This window comes from Varroa destructor, unplaced genomic scaffold, assembly GCF_002443255.2.
Source record: "Varroa destructor unplaced genomic scaffold, Vdes_3.0 BEIS01000002.1, whole genome shotgun sequence".
NCBI lineage: Eukaryota > Metazoa > Arthropoda > Arachnida > Mesostigmata > Varroidae > Varroa > Varroa destructor.
This window is the reverse complement of record NW_019211455.1, coordinates 18,145,442-18,165,504: the sequence shown is the minus strand read 5'-3', so window position 1 is coordinate 18,165,504 and position 20,063 is coordinate 18,145,442. Positions and strand designations below refer to the sequence as shown.

The 20,063-nt window shown below is 39.5% G+C and overlaps 1 protein-coding gene and 1 long non-coding RNA gene across 4 annotated transcripts in view; one reads left to right on the top strand and one right to left on the bottom strand.

Moving 5' to 3' along the window:
* The window catches only part of kermit (PDZ domain-containing protein GIPC-like protein kermit), a 31,908-nt gene that overhangs the window by 5,567 nt on the left and 6,278 nt on the right, over window positions 1-20,063 (bottom strand). For 2 of the 3 annotated variants that reach the window (XM_086980743.1, XM_022793523.2), the window contains exons 2-3: window positions 12,933-13,206; window positions 3,184-3,414 (exon numbers count right to left, since the gene is read on the bottom strand). In XM_086980743.1, coding sequence (XP_086836869.1) covers window positions 3,184-3,414; window positions 12,933-13,206 — 505 coding nt within the window. Of the gene's footprint in view, window positions 1-3,183; window positions 3,415-12,932; window positions 13,207-19,125; window positions 19,242-20,063 lie in introns of all 3 variants that reach the window. The other variant, XM_086980744.1, reaches the window with a different exon arrangement.
* Window positions 6,818-10,661, top strand: LOC147757465 (uncharacterized). The gene is made up of 2 exons (XR_015321670.1): window positions 6,818-8,515; window positions 8,882-10,661. It is a non-coding gene; the product is annotated as an uncharacterized LOC147757465 (long non-coding RNA).

The following is a 20,063-nucleotide window of genomic DNA, read 5'->3' as shown; positions in this document are numbered from 1 at the left end:
ACAGGGACCGTTTCTGATGCTGATGAGACCGCGTTTGTTGTTGTTGTTCCTGATCGCGATCATAATACCGTTGTATGAAGATAATGCCAAGCAAAGGCTTGAACATATGAAAGATACTGTCGCAATTCCGCCGACAACAGCTGGCTGACAGGGAAAAGGCTACGTTGATGGTTTTGCTGTTTCCGGCTGGCAACGACGTCAACGAGGTTCGTGCCACATCAGCACAGCTCAAAATTGCACCAAAGGGGATCGAATAGTAATAAAGTCGACAAGGCCAAAATAGTGCACCTCATATTGTATAACAATAAACAATAGCGAAAAGCGATATGACGCTTCGACGGCGGCAGTAAGCGCTGGAACAAGGAGAACATGCAACAATCGAACGATTCAAAAAGAACGGTAATAGGCATTATAATTACAACAGAGATAGCAACACACTAGCGGTGGTAATGATTGTGATAACAGCACAACAGACTATGGTGATGCCTATTTGAATATAGCCACTACTATAATGTATACCACATAGTATATGCCCACGGGGCAATGCGATCCCTTCGATGCAGTCCAATCCAAACCGCCAACGCTATAGGATCGCGTCGGGCTGCTGATAGACAAACTGCTTTTCGGATCTGCGTGCATCATCTGAACAGAACACCGTGGGAGTCGATAATTGCCACGGATATAAATATTCAAATAGATCATTAATGATAATAATAAATGTGGCCGCCTGAAAACCGCTGCGATAAGAAACAAAGCGAGAGCGGCTATAGCGTGTATGCAAAGGTCAGGCTTAACCTAAAAAAGATCGAGGCTCCATAAAATCCTGCGTATGAGTGTATTCTGGAACGCTTAATATTGACGGTTCAAACAAAAGGCCCTTGTTTCTAACGGCTAGCAGCAATGCCAAAGATTAGTGCAGCGTTTGGGAATAGACCCAATTTAGGTCGCAAATGGTAAATGGTAAAATACTAGTGGTAAATAGAAAACCCTGTTTCGGTTCTTGGCAATACAGTAGTTAGCCCTCTTATTCGATGACTGGGTATCGTTCAGTCATATACAAATGAACAGATGAAAACGGTACAGGATATTAGTGAGTATTTACTAATATAGTATTCTTTCTATTCATTGAGCTATACTGTGCCATGATACATCAGTCCAATTTCACTTTAATCGCGTCCTTATTTTGATTTTGATTAGAAAACATAATTATATAATGCATACGTAGATATGCATATCGATTTATTCATGCTATAAATAGATTAAACTCAGATCTAAATGTACTAAATCGAATATCTGGTCAAACTAATAATGGTCTTAAGTCATTCATCCTGGTTCCTGCTTTTTTATTATTACTATGCCGAACCACATGTGTCAGATTTTTTGACAAAATGTTAGCAAAGCAGTTGGCCAACAATGCGCGAAACTTCCTATCAGTTTTTCGAAATTATGATGGTGCTGTAAAGGCATACGGTCTAGTTTTCTGTGTCAATGCCTAGTCGATCCGGAGAACTGCCAAGAAAGGCTTCGTTGAAATCAGTTATTGAAGTTGGTCACTGGTATGGGAGAATAGCACGACCGAAATTAACGATCGTGGAATTCAGCCATCAAAAGTTGCCTGTTCAAAGGCAGTACGACTGGTTGGCATTTTTTGAAAGCGGTAACTGTACCGCTTCCGTATTTATCTATTCCCCCCCCCCCCCCCGTTTTGAAAATACAAGCCTAAACTTTTATTATTTGAAATCTACTGACGAGACGAATCGATTACCAAAAGAGTCGAAACGCCGAAAGCGACGTACTCATCGTTCGACAACTGTTACGACAACAAATGTCGTGGGTTTTGGAGATGGCGCTATAATCACTACACAGCATTCAGTATTTTCCCAGATAAGAGATATCTACTTTCTCTTGTTTTGGCTATCTTCATCGTCAACTCATTAAGCAACTTCCGCTCAAGAGCTATGTGTCATAATATCAGTAATTCGTAGACTAGAAAAATCATGAAGTGCAGTTGCTGCCATCCCGTGTAACTAAAGTAAGTAAAAAAAAGCGATTGCTAACAATTACAGCGGGTATCAATCATCTGGCCTCCTCAGGTTGAATCAGCTCCTCAGCGCTCAATCACCGACTATTGTCTGCTATATTTGTTATTTAACTAACGTCGTTATTTAGTTACGTTCCTCGAACGGTTTCATTTGCTCGTTATTATTACGTCTTTGCTTATCTTACTTTCTTGGTGTTCTGCTAACATATTGGTATATGCATAATAATGTTCTACACGGATGGCACAAACGTGACGTCAAGCTATTGTCACTTCGGATGCTAGGCCCTACGTGTTTTCCCGCAGCATTGACGCTGATTGGTCATCTCTGAAAATGGTCCTCGTGGATCTAACCTGCAATCGTGGAACTTGCAGCGTTGGCCGGAGCGGGCGTCAACAGCGAAAAGCGCTACGATCATGAGCGAATCAACATCAACGTGTCTTTCACCGACGTAGAGGACATCACAGTCGAAACGGACTGTATAAAGGGAAAATTTTAAAATTGAATTTCGGCGCTATGGCGGCGACGTCCGCGCCACGGCTTTAGCGCTTGGTGGGTTATGTAAATGGTCTTTTCGCTATGTTTCATTTGTTGGAGTTAGGTACAAGGAAATAAGATGATCGACGAAAACCTGTTCACCACCGAAAGCTTTATATTATCCATTCACTCAGGCCGCCCCATTTTCAATGATATCTGGCAAAATCCGTTTGTTGCTGTCATAGTGGTCATCAGCTATATAATAGTTAATTGTATTAACATAAACTGTTTTGGATTTCTACCTCGTAGTCAATGGTGGACATGATGAACAATGAATCTGCCAGTCTGTCCCTGAAATTATAACTCCTTTTCTTTTTCAAGCCTCCAAATTAGCTAAGCAGAGCATCGTCATTTGTGCGTAGCATGATATTGATTCGGTCATTAGCCGACAGCTCACCATCTGCATTAGTGCTTTAGCCATTACTATAGATAACAGTTCCAGGAAAATAAGCAGAAACAAGAAACTTAAGAATGGTCTGAAAGTATAATATCTATATAAAAGTTTATTGCACAGAGATAATTAACCTATTCAAGCTATCAAGCAATAACAAAATACTGTATTTTAACATGCTCATATACCGTTGTTTTATTCGTAATAACAATTTACCTGTATAAAGCCAATCTTGTCCATAAGGGATCCCTCCTTAATGCGTTTGATGAACGCGAAGCCCGCCCCATTGTCGGTAATGGTAAGGCCCAAGGAGTCATCCTGTTTGTGTACTTCAACTTCTTTAACCTGCCCACGGCGATGAACAAATATGAAGTCTTCGAGGCCGATCTGACCTCCTAGCAGTTTCGACATATCCACTTTGTGCGTGTTTAGAGTACAGAATAGTATCTGAAAAGTAAGCATAGAAAAATCGTTAATAATATGAATGTATTATTGATTTCAGCGCGAAACACTTATTTAAGTAGAGGGGCTAACATGATAGATCGGAACGATGTACGGTAGTAGCTTTACATTCATTATATACTATTACATTAACCATGTACATATATCTGATAAGATTTTGATAAACTGGTTCCTCAGCCTCGTATGAGAGCATGTGTCGACTTGACATGAAATAGACTTGACAAGCGAGCTTTTTCGACAAGGGTCTCAATGGGTAGGTACAACAGACTAGATATTCATGTCATGATACATTATATTTTTCTTTAAATTCAGAATAGTTATTCTATTGCTAACATTTTGTAATATCAGGCTCACTAGGTAGGAAACTCCTATCTCGCATGTCGACAACAAACTATAGACGATAAAGTATAAGCATACATAATCAAAATAAAATACTTCGTCATATGCCTAACACAGTACGAGTCCACCTATTTCGCAGCAGATGTTCAATCAGATGAAGTATAATGGAAGATCCATAGTATACAAATTCAGTTCAGCAAACAGGGGCACTACTGCCCAGATATAATACATTGAGCTAATACATTGAGTTCATACGTGACTTATGATAGTCAGATAAATCTTGATACACTAGTTGTATAGACGCAGACGTCACTGAGAAAAGTGGATTCAATTCATCGCTTTAACAGCATTCAAAAGAAGAATCAACTGGCGAACTCTTCCTCCATTGAGCGAAGCTTTTGGTAACGGAGGATTCGTTCATTAATGACTAGCAAAAACAGAGAAAAGGCTGTAACACAGAGACTATTCTGATGAAGAAATCGTATATATGACTCGCGTGCACGTTCTGCGAAAAGCGGGGTTACAGATCTCTCACAAGTCCTCAGCTTGCACTCGCTTCTGACTAATTCTAGCAGCAATCCATTACAACAGCTTTACGTACTACCATCGTAAATTATCCATGTCATCGCAGAGAATGACTTAATTTATTCTGGCTCACTCCTAATACGACAAAGGTATCATTACATATATATAGACACGTATACACTCAGATCTGATCAGGCTTCCTTGCTCACGTAGTTATAAGACTGCGTTAATTTTGCTTCATGTCCAGAGAACATTACTAAACGGAACTGTGAACATGTGTTGATTTCAGGAGTATAATTAAAGACCCACATCAATCAGCACGTCGAAGTAAACTAAAGAGCAATAGTAAATATACGTTTTAGGCGTACCATAGATGTATCGAGAAATGTATTACGATATGTTCAGTATCAAAATTTCGATCTAAAGAGCATGTCTGATCTAAGGACGCTTCTTGTACCCGAGAACAGACGAGGACATCGCAGCAAAAAAGGAGAACTTGTGGGTAATAGTTGGTGCGGGTGGTAAATAGTGGGGGCGGAACGTCAACTATTAAATTGCAGGACCTAACCCGTTCTGGGAAGAAGGAATTCACAGAAAAGACAGTGTTGGCGATGACGTGGTGAGACCTATTTCGTCTCATTAAGGTTAGGTCGCCCTGTCAGTCGAGTTATCCAATTAGACAATTCTCTCTCTGTCCTAAGCTGTTCTTATAGTGTGATGCCCACGGGTCCGATTGGCAATGAGCTCTCTGAGATCGTCAAGTGATAATATACGAAGAAGCGATCTTGACTTTAGCTCAAAGGTAACATCAAGCGGATAGACATAACAGGACGCTTGAGGAGCTGTTCCTATCATAACACTTTCTGATTCTATGGCTCAGCTAAATTGGGATCGCTACATTTGAAGTAGATTATTCTTCAAGACACACAAATCCTTAACAAATCAGAATCATTCGCGTCACGGTAGAACGGTGTACGGAAAGTTGCGTTTTGGCGCGGCGTTTGCTGCAAACTAACTTGCTACTGTTGCCAAAAAGCAAGTACAATATAATTTTTTCCCCTATAACAAGCACGACAGATATTTCTTTTTCTCTCGGTGTTATAATCCTACTGTTCTTCTTAGACATTTATTTATACTATATTGATTCACACAAATAGAGCATTGACTATAGCCAGATGTGGATTAGCTTTGCTTTAGTTCAATTTTGACCACGGCTATAAAAAGTAGCCTGCTGTCTGATTTTAGCATTCGTTTAGAATAGTGTCTCAGCTCACGATCAGACTATTGGAAGCAGGTCGTGCCGAACCCGCGGGCTATAACGTGTACTCGTTATCAACGACGCCATGTTGATTTCGTTTGTCACGATTCGACTACCCGCAAAAGCAGCGGTTCGTATCCTTCTCACATAATACATATTCAGGCCATGAACTGCTGTTATTGTCTGCCTCGCTGTCTGATCGAACATATTTCCCATATCGACACACGTGGCCAAACAAAACAAAAACTCATAACAGATACCCATGACAGACGTTAGCTAGCTAGATCCGGACGCGCTTTTCGCCGGTCGTATGAAAGAACGCAGTGGAGGGAAGGAAGTCAATTGCTTTTTCAATTGTTGTTGCCTGACAAAGGAAACGGACGCCGATCGGGCGGCGACAGTAGCGGTACTAACGACAGTAAAAACTACAGGAGCTTGCTAACTACGTGGAATTGAAAATAGAAAAAAAAAACAACTCTCGGATTGTGCCGTGGTTTGATACCGTTACCTAATGCATCCCTATGTATTCATCCGAGATTATTTGGGCCTGGTGTTTTTTACCGTATTAACGGTGGGCTGAGTGGAGTTAGTTGGACGACTGGCAGCGTATAGAGATAAAGAGGAACTGAGAGATAACGTGCTAAATTGGTATTTCTGCAAGATACGTGCAACAATCCAGTCTATCTGGGAGCAAATTGTTGTTTTGACCCACGTGCCCGTATATATATTGAGTATTATTATACTTTTAATATGAAAGATGATATTCGCATAACAATAATTAAAGATGCAGGATAAAACCAGCTGATTCTACAATATTTCTCGACGATCAGTAGAGACGAACGTTAATTAGACGAATAAAACTCCGTTTGAAGGGGAAAAAACGGAAATAGCGATGACAATATCTATATATACACCACTGTTTCAACAGACAGAGGTTAAATTAAGGTCCCCACTATTCTAGCATCGAATCCGATTCAAGCATATGTACGGCATGCCTAACGGCGACGGATCATCAAGCTGACTCGGCACGTTGAATATTTTTGCACTTTCTTAACAAATGCATCCCACGTGATAAGCACGGCGAGTTAAATCCGTGGACATTGTAGTTTATCGTTCTTTGTTTGTTGACCAATTTAGCTTAAAAACGCAGTGTATTCCAATGACGATTCCGGAGGGCCCCCTGCTGTGAGTCGTTCGCTAGGTGATCCTATTATTTATTACATGACCCGAGTGTCATCTGTCTCCGCCCTCTATTGTGACCCAGCTGCTAATGACGGTGATTTTGCTCCTGTAGCGGACGTCATTACACCGTTGGCTCGATAGCGTTGCGAAGTCAACAGGTATAACAATACGGCCAGTATAAGCAGTCCACCAGGAGCATCACTGAAGCCATGTGACCACATCATCGGGTAGGCACAGCGATGTGGTAACATGCTTGCACACCGACAAGCACATGAATGCATGGCCAACCCTAAACATCGACAACAGATATACAAATCCAGACTCACTGCCTTCAACTTCGCATATCTGCGTGCGTGCGCGCGTTCCACATCCAGGTGGTTAATCCATGTTTAACACCATGAATACCCGTCAAGGCAGCTAGTCAGTTGCCCAAACTAATCTACAATGAGTGGCGTTATTGCACAGTCGAATTGGCATTAAGATGTTGCTAACAGCTACTATTCAGTCATCGTTCTAGGTAGACGACGCTCGATAATGGTTGATACACCGAAATAGCATTTCGCAGAAATGAAGGGAGAGAACGCGCTTTTGCAGTCGAGTGCTTGGCTTTAGTTGAAGCAGCAGCAGCAGCAAGAATCGCGTCAGAGGTGGTAGCGCCGGCGACGGTGCCAACGCTCCGTTTTTGTGGGAATGTCCCTCGGTCGTTTAGTTTATCTATCATTCTGTCTATACGCCCGCTTGCGCGCTGTCGTAGTTGTATTGCGGAAAACCAGTGGCGGTCGGCCACTTCTTCCATAACAGCAGCCGTAATTTGACCACAAGTAGGCTATGGACGCCGCGACCATTGCCACTGCTGTGGTAAATGGTTACGCTAGGTGTAAGAAGAGCTGATTTATTTCCTCATCAATCTGGAGCAGACGGAATGCAGTGATGTGCGGAGTGATACAACGGAGATTGTCGTCTAACGCATTGGCAGTTCTAATATTATCAGTAACATGAATGGCTGCATGTTTTTCTAATTTCTGCTACTTCGACATCTGGTCAGACATTAGCGTCACCGGCACTGCCGCTCCAGTGCTCTCATCGGAAAGCTTCCGTTGCCATAGCCGCCATTGATGATCCCGACCGGATCTTACATTTTGCTGGGAAGTCAACGCCATAGAGTAGAGGACATCAACAACATAAGCGGAACAAGTATTGCCGTTGTTGCGGCAGACAATTGTTGATGATCATCAACATTTGATCAGTTGACTAGCAAACGAGTTTGGGGTCCAGCTTTTTTTCCAGCTCCAGGATCATCACTTACGGCGCATATCAAGGGGCGTCAAAACGGCTATCATTGATCCCTATTTGATGTGTGCCACAGTGTGGCCAGTGAGGATGAGCACGGATTAAAATTTCTATGAAATTCACTTGATGCGCTTCAATCAACGTCGTATCGAAGGACATATCGAAGGATTTTACGACGATTTTGGCGATTCTAGTGCAAACTAGATGTTACAAAACATCACTTGTCGTGTAGTATACACGTTCCAGCCCTTTCTGTGCAAGTAAACAACGCTGGAAATTCCTGCTTGAATAATGCGGAGCATCCATTGGGAGTACAGACGTCGGAGGAGTGGGAGGTCAATAGACGATGCTAAACTCGATGTACCGCACTGCTGCTGTTTCGGCCATCACTAGGGTGATGCGATGTCCATTCGGACGGGAACTGAAGTGAATAAAAAAAGCTGACATTGTAAACTTACAATAAGCAACAACAAGCAAATGCCGATGAAAGAAGTAAGTGGCGGGCAACGTTTTGCAGGTTCTCGTCAGCGAGTGCATCTTTACTAGCGTAGTATGCATTCGACTGACGATCATAGTAAAGACGGTCGCCAAGCTACATATAACATAATCCCCATTACAACCATTTCATTGTTTCATCATACGTATAATACATTTTTGTATACATCATACTCAGATATACCGTTTCATAGATATTCTCTCATTTCAATTTTTTTTTTTTGAAAATGTTCTATTAAACATACGTAGCGTTGAATAAACCATAGACCGGCTAATTATTGTTGAGTCGTTCTACCGCTGCATTGAGTTGCTCTTGCCGCGGCATTCACACTAATTCTAAGATATCTTCATATGTTACCTTAGGTGTTGCTGACACCTTATGACCTTAGATGACCGGCCGCGCACGAGTTCGTCCTGGCTCGTGCAGCAGTTTTTTGATGACTGAGTAAAAAGTGTAACGCGCTCTATCGCTTAGAGTTTCGGGATTTTGAATTCGTCTGACTTCGTGTTATACAGCCAAGCATTCGTCGATCGTTCTGGTAGTTGAGTTATTAATATGAAGAATCTGAAAAGTGTTACCTGCGTCCCCTACGAAAGTTGACAGAGACATACATGTAATACCAAACCTATTCAGGATGATCTAATGGATACAATTACTTACAGTTCAATATAAATTCACTACAGTATCTACGATCCATTTAGGCCTCTTCATCATATAAATAATAGATATGTTGATTAATCGTTAATTGATGTTCTTCGAATTAAAAAAATGGCGGTACTTTGATCTTCCGTTGTACCTTTCTTTTCGCATAATGTTAGACCTTAAAGTGAGCAATTACGAAGCTTCGACTAGAGCGTACTTCATAAAGAATTAATTGTATGTTCGTTAACACTGAATGGGCCAGTATTCACGGCACACAGCAATGCGGTCTAACATATACGGTTCAATTCGGCCCAACGTTATTGTTGAACCTTCAAACTTCGACCTGCACATTATTCAGTGCAGCGCATCTATTCTCGATTCGTTTGTATGACACTTTGTCTTTATTTTGTCAGTGTGTTTATTTATATCTTTGTGTGTTTGTAGTCCATTTCGTTAATTCAGTACCAAAGAATCCAGCAACGCCATAATAGGCAAAGCGCACAGTACATATATATATATATATTACTTTGAAAAATTTGAGAGAATGTCACTTTTACTGAGGGAGTTCAATCTGTAATTAGCGTTATCCCCATCGGTTGACACCCATGCTCATTCTTTGGATTCCCTTAACAAAGCATTCAGACGCTGAATATAAGATGATTTGTATACACACGTAAACCTTTTAGAAGAATTACATGGCAAGCAAAATAGCAACGAAGCAAACGAAATAGAATTCAGAAATGCTTAATAAGACTTCACAGTTTAATTAGAACAGGGCCTGATAGCAACTGACGATGGATACGAAAATGGATACATCTGATACTGTGTGATAGGGTAGACTTCTTGTATATAAATAATAAAAAACACTGAAATTATTCCAAAAAAAGCAAATCGTTTTTGCTTGGCGTTTCTTGGTGAAGAAAGAGACCTATCTAAACACGATAGAGTTGGCGGAATATTCAGCCCACAAATGTCCTGATTCTCATCCGGATTATGAATAGCTGCAACGAAAGACGATTTTAAACAAATTTTAAGCAGTACTGAATCATGGAATGGAACCTAACTGTTTAACATCACAAAGAAATACCCTGTCGACGGCATTACACCATTCTTCGTTTTCGACCTCAGATCAAAAAATACTACGTTTCATCGAAACAGTACCAACGAAAGGGAGGCGTGAGCTGATCTCTATCCATTCGTGCGTTGATCCGTGCGGAAATAAGTACCTATTTCACTATTTAGGGCAGAGCTTTTGCAATTAGATGTATTGCGTTTGCTGTTCAGACACCTAAATCGTTGGAAGCTTAAACAATATGTCGTAAACAACAAGTCGTAAACAATATGGACGCAATCTAACGTGTTAGTCAGACAAACGCTTTAGTAGAGTTACCATGTCTTTTGCGGTACGCCGACGGGACAAGACAAGCTGTCCTATTTCAAGATTGAGAAGTTGTAATCACCGGTACTTATTATATGAATAAATATGTATTTTAAATGTTACAGTTGCCATTTTTCTTAAATGTCGCTTTAGTGGATCCACCGCTCCTAACACGGGTTGAAAGGTGCCCATGCTCGACTTTGAACTTAAATAATTACGTGTGCCTGAGTTAAGTAGGAAAACTTGTCCTTACTGCACCGTCGCGAGGACATATATAGAACGTGTTCCAAAATGTATGCATTGCTTGACGAATCATGACTCTCTAATCGCTTTTTTCTTCTCAGGGTTTAATTAATTGAGGGAAAACGAAGATTTCTTTTCAAATGCTATCGCAAGCACGAAATGTAGCAACAATATAACAACAATATTGCTGGGAATTTCAAGGAGGTCCACCACACGGCTTACGTTAATAGGGTAAACGGTGAAACGAACCGTCTTGTTCAGTATGTTCATAGATGATGTTCCTGAGACCAAGAAGATCAACAGGTTTTACCGGTTAAAAAAAAGTGCCGGAAAGATATAGGGAACACTTGTAGGACAATCAAATGGCATCGGCAAACGAAGTAAGTGGCAAAAATGGCATGTGCTATCCATGAAGATGATTCGAAGCGACTAAATCCGTTCTCCGAATGTGAACAAGGAAGATCGTTTAACGTGATCAGGGCACAGCTTGATTAAATTATAAAATATTAAAATAATAAACATGGTAGCATTTATTGGGCGATTGTAATTCTCAGAGATGTAACTTTGTATGGTGCAGTCTCCAAGCAAGAAATATTAAACCGGCTACATTAATTTTTGCAGTGCAATGGTAAGTGTGGACAATTTGGATTTGCTTTAAGAATCTGTTTCACAATGCACTTGAAAGCATTTCAATAGAGATGACATATCTTATTCTCAATAGGATCGAGCATCTGAAGTGTACAGGTCAATAATAGTCGAGCATTACTATACCCGGTGCGTTGACAAGAACGCTGAAAAATCTAACTATCGGTAACAAAAAAAAGATATTATAGACAATTTAAATGTGAATTGTCTGCACATATAAACTAAAGCTGAAGTCAAAATAATAAACCGTGTATAACGAAGCTGCCTCTCGTAGTTGCTTTTAGAAAAAGTGCAATCAGAATCAATCAGCTGTTTTCCTTTTGAAAGGGAAGCTACCCCGGAAGCATTTACATGCCAAACGCTGTATGTTTCATTGCACTCAGTTATCGGAATTTAGTCGCTTCTAATAATTTTACAGATTTTTTACGAATATGTATCCGTGGTTCTTTCACGGGTGAATCGTTCCGCTCCTCAGCCGTTTTATGAGATATCATTGCCGTAGCTATCCGCATATGGGACAACAGCTAATGAGAACTAATTTTGTACCCTGTGTAGTTAAGATTTTCCAATTTAATACTGGGAGAACTTGGGTGTAGCTAAGTTACAACTGAAACCTGAAATCGAATCAGCGCATCGTTAGAGCGTGGTTCCGTGAGCGTGATTTCGGTAGAATTAGTCACTAGTAGGCACCATATTTTGATTTGAATACACACTTGAGATTAGGTTTTATCGAGCAGATGACAAATATTGTAAATTCTTATTTTAAGTTTATGTAAATTTTACAGATTCAATGCAGATAATCGTCTCTAACGATTCCATAAAATGTATTTTTTATTCATTCATCATTTTTATTCTAGGATACTATCGTGGGATTTGGGTGTCGACGATATGGCGCAAGGTAATAAGCGCTGCTCGAGTATCGCAATAAAATCACCATGAAATAGTTAATATATTGGTTTTTAGTTTTTGTTTATTTATGCCAATTTCGTAGTGATAGAACTGAGAGTGATCCAGCTAAAACGTAAGCAATAGTTCATGATCTAAGTGGTGGCGGGTGATAGACACAATGATTGCTCAAGTTGAAGCAGTAGCGCAAAGAAATTAGCTTCAACAAATCCAAATAGAATATATTTTCAATGCTGACAACTGACTGTAGATTTACTGGACAAAATCAATCATATTTTGTTCTGTGTAATTTTTGAGAGATCTTTCTATTTGAGCGAAAACTAAAACCCTTCTGAGAAACTGGACCGTGTTTAACAGCTGAGAATCTTGAATTACAAACGCATTTAGCAGAAATACGTACGTCTCCAAAAACGAGCTTGCATTATGTTTCGTTACATCGGCAAATGACAAAAGCAAAAAACAACAAGGCTTGCCTATGTATTGAAAAAACGAACAACAAAAAAAATAATAATAATACTATAAATAATAATCGTTCCATTATATTTTGCTATAGACTATGTCTTGTGGCATTTAGCTCCTCAACAGTTGGAATAACCCACCTCGGACACAGGGATGTCGTAGCAGTCGGCGATTTTCGAATAGAGCTCTTTGATGTTTGTAAAGCCGGAGATGATCCCTGTGGGTGAGCCCTGCGCCTGCTGGCAGTGAAACACCAATTTAGATGGCGGAGGCGAAGGCGGCGCATTTCGGTAATGTCTGTCGGCAGCAGCCCGATCCCGATCGAACACATCCGGATGGGAACCATTTCCTGAATTTAGTTCCTCTGTGTCCGCATCTCGCCGACGGCCAAGAAGTGAGGAGAACAGCGGCATTCTGAACAGAATCAAAAGAAGACATAAAAAGTCACGTGAACTTACATCATGTATGTATTGGCTGGATGTAGATATGTATCTGTCCATCGTGTGGATCAATTAAGTTTGGTAAAACACATTGCGCACAACTATATACACACACTGTGAAATATCATGATTACGACTTTCAATCGTGGACTTCTAGCGAACCTTAGCATATGCTCAAATCTGTTTTATCGGTGAAGCTCTTTTTTCTCACAACTAACATAACCCTCTGGTAAACAACACGGCTTCAAACAATATCGATAATGCGCTTGGGTTAATCATAATATTCCAGTTCGATTTAAAAGAAATGGGAAGGTATATGACCCTCAAAGATGGCTAGGAAAAGCTTCATAAACTACCAATCAGATAATTGGCAAGGACGGAAATGTGTCAGTTAATATGTAAAATAAGTTATCCTAGTAATTAACATTGATTAGTTGAATGTATAGTTTAACTATTGCTAACTGGCACAATGGAGCGCATATTATTTGCTTTTCCACTTATTTTTCAAGTGTCGTACAGCGTATCTACTGGACTCAGGCTCATGAATAAACAGGAACACTGCGCTGTATCGTGCCGTGATTATTTTTTTCGATTTAGATTACAATTATTGTTAACATTTGATGAAAAGAATAAGAACTTATCCTTTTCATCAAATGGTGGCACCTGCGGTAGAAAAATGGCCGCAAACAATGTTATATGAATTTGTTTAACTATAATACAAAATAATCAATTCTGATTATTTTAAATGGGCTTGCGATTCGTAGAGCCGAGCACTCCTCACATGCTCGTTACTAACATGGCCGTCTCCTGGCCTGGATCCATAAATGCGGATCGTGCGATATATTGGGTCGTCGAAGAAGCATTGACCGTTTTTTACGCCAAAATTAGAGCAATAGTGTGATACTTTAAAAGAATATCATTAAAGTAAATATGTCCCACGAGCCTCTGCCATTTTTCTGGCTCGGTAACACCGGATCTAGTATTTATTGATTCTACGATTTCTGGGCGAAGAGCGTGACAGCTGGTTGAAGCTAAATGAATATTATTAACAAAATTTTGTCGAGACCGACAGAGATCGTGAAAGTTTGATGGTTCAAGATCCGGGTTATACGGCAGATGATTAAGGTCTCTCATGCACGTTTTCTCCGGATAGTTAGGGATGTATGTGGTTTAGCGTTATCATTGTGGATTACAATGCCTTTTCCATTTACTAGCAACAGTCAGTCTTTTTAATGAATTGTGGTAATCTTGTCAGTTGTTGACAGTAGAGCTCCGAATCGGAGCGGCAGCAACTCATAATGCTCGTTCCCTTCCCAATTCCACCAAAGATCTTTTTTAGCGTCAATTTGGGCTTTACCAGATTATTTATTTTTTCCTTTTCCCATTATTGTCGTATATGATCCACCTTCACTGGCGATTAACTACACTAGATATAGCTCAAATTTATCTTGTTCCGCGCATGGAAATACGATCGAGTAACTTCTTTCGCGTCGATTCACTTATTGCATTTTTTTGTGGCCAACTTTCTTCAAATAGTCTAAAATTGTTTAATGGTGAACATTTAGTTCCATGGCGACATTATGGCTACTTGCGTATCGGCAGCCGCGCAACTCTCGCAATAATTCCATCAATCTTTACCGTAATTAGGCGATCACTACGAGGAGCATCTCTCACGGAAAAAACGGCAGAACTATTTTCGGACCGCTTCTTTCGATGACACGTCTTGACCATAAACAGTACAGAGTTGTTTAGGGGCCTGGGCTCATAAAACGTAGCGGATTTTTATGGGAGTTCGACAATCTTTAAAGCGTTTTATCCTAAGTGTGAATAAAGCCATTCCGACAATTTTAGCACGTCGACTACTATTAAATCTCGATATTCACATGACACCAACGCCAATCCGACGCAACTTATGTTACCTGAGCTATGCAACTTGGAAGTTCTCTAGCTAGAAGGCGGTCGATACTTTTTCGATAATTAAATATATTTATCAAACTTTTAGATTACCCCCGCTATGCATGCAAGAGATGCTTGGCCGCTTAAAAAACATTGATACTGTCTTAATAAAGCGCAACCTTTATGTTCGTTTATCATAGCGTTTATGTTTTTCAATCAATAATAACATCATGCCGTGAATTTAAATAACCTTAAGAAACACTATAAATTAGCGAGACAGCAGCCATTGTATTCTTCCGATCAAGTGTGCCGTTTGTCTGTAGAATAGAACAAAGTACATGAAACATACATGGCCTGATGTTTCCTATCTAAATAGCTAAAGTTTATTATAAAAAAAAAAAACAGCTATTTTGTAGGATGTAGGTCCGTTACATTTCTCTGTTTCTTCAATATTGCTAAATTGAACTTTTCGATTGCTACATCGTTAACGATAATTCATTAGAGTAACGCTACCTTTGCTTAGCCGAGTGTAATTAAATCAGGATGAAAACACGGCCAAAGAACCTCGTAACACTGTAGATGGCGACAGAATATGCTAACAATTGACAACAGGCGCGTATTTATAAGGTAACGAATTAAGTGAACAAATTCGTGTTGACCTTTCTGGTCGCTGACCCATTGTATTCGTCTATTAGGAAATAGTCTATTGTGCTTCAAGTACGGCTGATTTATACCGTAACTTTTTTGCGTATAGTCTATAGGTATCGAAATAGCAAATGGCTTTCTCGGATGAGTTATCTGAAGGTCGTTTTCTTTCATTATCTAATCACCAGCTTCGGCTCGTGTATACACGTCGAGAAAATTTAAACTTCTACATTACCGCATTCAAAATAAAAACATTGTCAGTTAGATCAATATTTAAAACTAATTTTACCAAAATCAAGCATCCGTACAGTTACGTTAGTGTTCTGATACAACCCAAACTTCCTAGAAATAAACTTTGTGACTGAATCGGTCGGTGCAAGATAACATTATTATTGCTGATTTATCGAATAAATTAAAGTAATCAATACGTATAGGCCTAAACAGATAATTCCAAGCCTATTTTGTTACGTTGAACAATGGGTACGCCAAACTGTCATGCGCGGAATAACGCAAATACTATGCTAACACGATAACTAAATTCTGAAATATATAATATACGAACTCTGACATAAGTTACGCCATTCGTGCATTTGATGCGATCTGTAGAGTAAGGCAAAACTGTTTTGACAATTGGAGAGTCTACATTTCACATCCGTTTAGGTAGTAGGAAATACACAAATTGAATTGTGTATTTCCTAAACGGATTGAACATTTATAGCAGGAACATAATTTCTGTAGTCCTATAATATTGTATTATAATGCCGTAGGGTTAGCATGTGTAAATCGCAACAGCTGCAGCAATGACTACTGTGGTCATCGAAATGATTTTATTTAATAATGTTCAACAACCCTGTACTATGCTTATAAGGTAAAATTATAGGTATATAAAAATGACATTACGGTGAACTTGTTCCAAATACGTTGCACAGTTAAATTTGCTCTTTATCACGATAATTTATGTATCTTCTGTTATCTAAAGGACTTCAAATCACTCGAAGACCCTGCATAGTTAATTAATCCATAAGTCTTTACTTTAGTAGCATAGCTAACAAACAGCTTTTCTCTTAACTGCTAACTACTTTCATAATGGTAACATCGAGCGGTGAACAACTTAACGTACTTCTTCGTTGTCACGGGTAGCCGCAACACGCGGCCCCTATGGTGCAGTAGCGTAAGTTATTCTTCCGCAAACCAGTGTTGGAGCACTTAATAGAAGAAACGTTAATGCGACGGTGCATACGTATCGTTATGGCGTTCGTACAAAAGAAACATGTAACCGTTCACGAAGACAGACAGTCAAAGATAAACAAACAAATAGGCGACTGTGAGATGAGTTCCTTTACGTCGATGACTGGTCTTCACCTGGAGATTAACCTTGTACTAGACGATAGGTGGTGTTTGCGAAGCGTTATTTGTGAGTTTGCCGCAGACAGGTCACGATCGCCGATCTAGAATCTACTTCTGTGATGGAACATGTGCGAAAAAGCTAGGATGGGAAAAACTAATCTAGCGTAACTGTAGAATACTGGACTGTTGCGCTGCTATAAGATATATTAATTTGAATTTATTTAATAATTCAGTAGCGTATATCGCTATATTATTCATTTAAATGGCATATTGTGGTATATATAGATGTCATGCCTAGCGCAAGTTAGCCAAGTAAAAGTATCAATGAGACTCGTATAACGCAAAGTGTCTTTATGATCTTGAAATACTTTGATGTCTGGTTATTAAGCTGTATATATGAAGCGTTTAACATATTTATTTACCTGCCAACAAGGGCCGAAATGGATTAAAGTAGACTGAAAATAATGTTATTTAAAACTTGAGTAGCACTTGTAGCGATGGTAATATGAGTGTGCTGAACTAGTGTTTCTAAACAATTGTAAGTTACTCTTTTGGCCGTAACTAGAACGCCGCTGCTAAACGAAGGATGCTGACGGCACAACAAAGTTTTGATCAGGGATGAAAAATACAGCGTTGTGTAACAAGTACACCTTGTTGACTCGATTTAACTGAGCAGAAAGTGGGTGGGTGAGTGACAAATGTTGAACCCAGTTATAATACCAGAGATTCGATTTCTCGCAATTAATGGTTTTTTTTTTGTAGCAATTCGCTATACAAAAGTTTCTTACTCTATATGTGTTCATCGTAAAGCTGTATTGTACGATAACATGGTTAACCTATTTTGAGAAGCCATGGACTAGGCACAAGCGTTGCTAGCCCTAAAATTAGTGCGTAACAGCCTGGAAAATGCAGATAGTCCGTGAAAATATAGTTTAACTTAAAAAGAACCATTGAAAAATAGACTTTTAGTATGAATCCATATAATGGCACACAGTTTTCCCCATTGGCATTAATAGAATTAAACAATACGACCACGTGCTGTTTGTGACGAAAACATTAAAAAAAATACTGCTGATAGACCAGCCATTGACAACTGAACTCAGACCAATAAACCACAGTATCAAGGACTTGTGATATTGAGAATTTAAAATTATGAGACGCCAAAGCTACTGAATTCACCCCAGTTACTTTAGGGGGCGGGGGGGTCTGACTTGACAGACATATTCAAAAACCCTAAGCCACAATAGGAACGTACGACCTACAAAGGCAAAGCACCTTCCCAATATTTACGCGTTAACTAGAATTGAAAGTATTAACTTTCCTACTATATACAGATAACTTTAGTGTATATGAGTTTGCACCACACACTAGGAAACTATTAATATCGTTTTAAATAACACTGTATATACAATCAGGTCGCGAGTTTAAGGTGTTCAAGCTGGTAAGTAGGATCGTCCCGACAGAAGTGGATATGTTTCGAGTAGCGTCCAGAAAATAGTAGACAATTCAAGAAGTAGTAGTGGTAGTAACTTAACTACTCATCACTATGTGTCTTGTTTTACAGTAACGTGGCAAATGAATACTAAAGACAGATATAATTTCGTTATGCTTCTTGGTTAAGATTTAAACAAATCCGTGAGTTTGACACAGTCAAATCCGTATTGAAAACGCATAAAAGAAAAGACGCATTAGTGTTTTTGCCTTAATTGATTAGTTTTAAGTTTTATTGTATTGTAAATAGAGTCCATAATAAGGAACGCTTTATTACTTACTCTATAAATATGACTACTGGGTGCGCAAATCGTTTTACTATTGTAGCGTTTTACTATTGTTGTCGAGTCATATCTACGACCGCTTACAAATGGCTACTGTCGGCGGAAGCTCATAAAACGAACTTCGTAGACAATCGAATAAAGGCTATAGAAATAATGAAAATTCAGTATAAGCCAAACCGTTTCAATTCTGGATGAACATTTGTTCTTCAACGCAAGCTGGATCCACTAACCTCTACCGTCCTCCAAAAAAAGAAGGTTCTCATAGCTCGAAGTGGCAAAAGCAGGAGGCCCATGGCAGAAGGAAAGGAACAAGTAAAAAGGCCGCGATTCATGTTTTCCTGAAAATCTGAGAATCCGCTTTATTTGTAAAAAGTCGCTCCGCGCCAGTACTCCCAATTTATACTAGTACAGCAATATATAACACCTCAAGCCAGCATTTCACTTTACAGCTGGTCGGACGCCGAAGATGAAGATACAAATCAAATAAGAGTCCATTATGAATCATCAGCCCGTATTACCAAAACTCACAGTCGTTCGTATATATATATAATAAGCACGAGCAGCATATCCATGTGTAGCATAGCAAAGATTCAGCGAACCATTTAGAACACCATGGCTATTAGTATTACCGCTACATTATCAATAATAAAAATATATATTAATATCATGAGTACGCCCTAATTATTATTCTCCATATTTGAATATAGTGATCGTAATAACAATGAAAAGCTGATTTATTTGAATAATCTCTAGGGACAGAAGGTCAAAATTACCATCTACATAGACGACAAAGCCCACCCAATGCATTTTATCCTCGTATAAATCAACCATACGAGGGTCTCACGCACGCTGAACTGGATGCACAAATTGAACTAAAGAGCATTATCTGTTGTTTATTTTGCCAACTGCTTTTTTCATCATAATCTTTTCAATAGCATCCAAAATCAAGCTTGTTTTTTTTATAACATCACTCTTCATTCATTTTCAGGGGCAGCTATAACAACAGCTGTTCTCACTTCCGCTTTAGCAGCTTTTCGCACACTTCGAATGCTTCGCTATCAACAACCGCCAGGCGATATCAGATACATCAAACCGACAGCCTCTTCGTGAAGGCCAAAGAGGCCCCAACAACAGATACCGCGTGCAGAAAGAACTAGCATGACTGTCA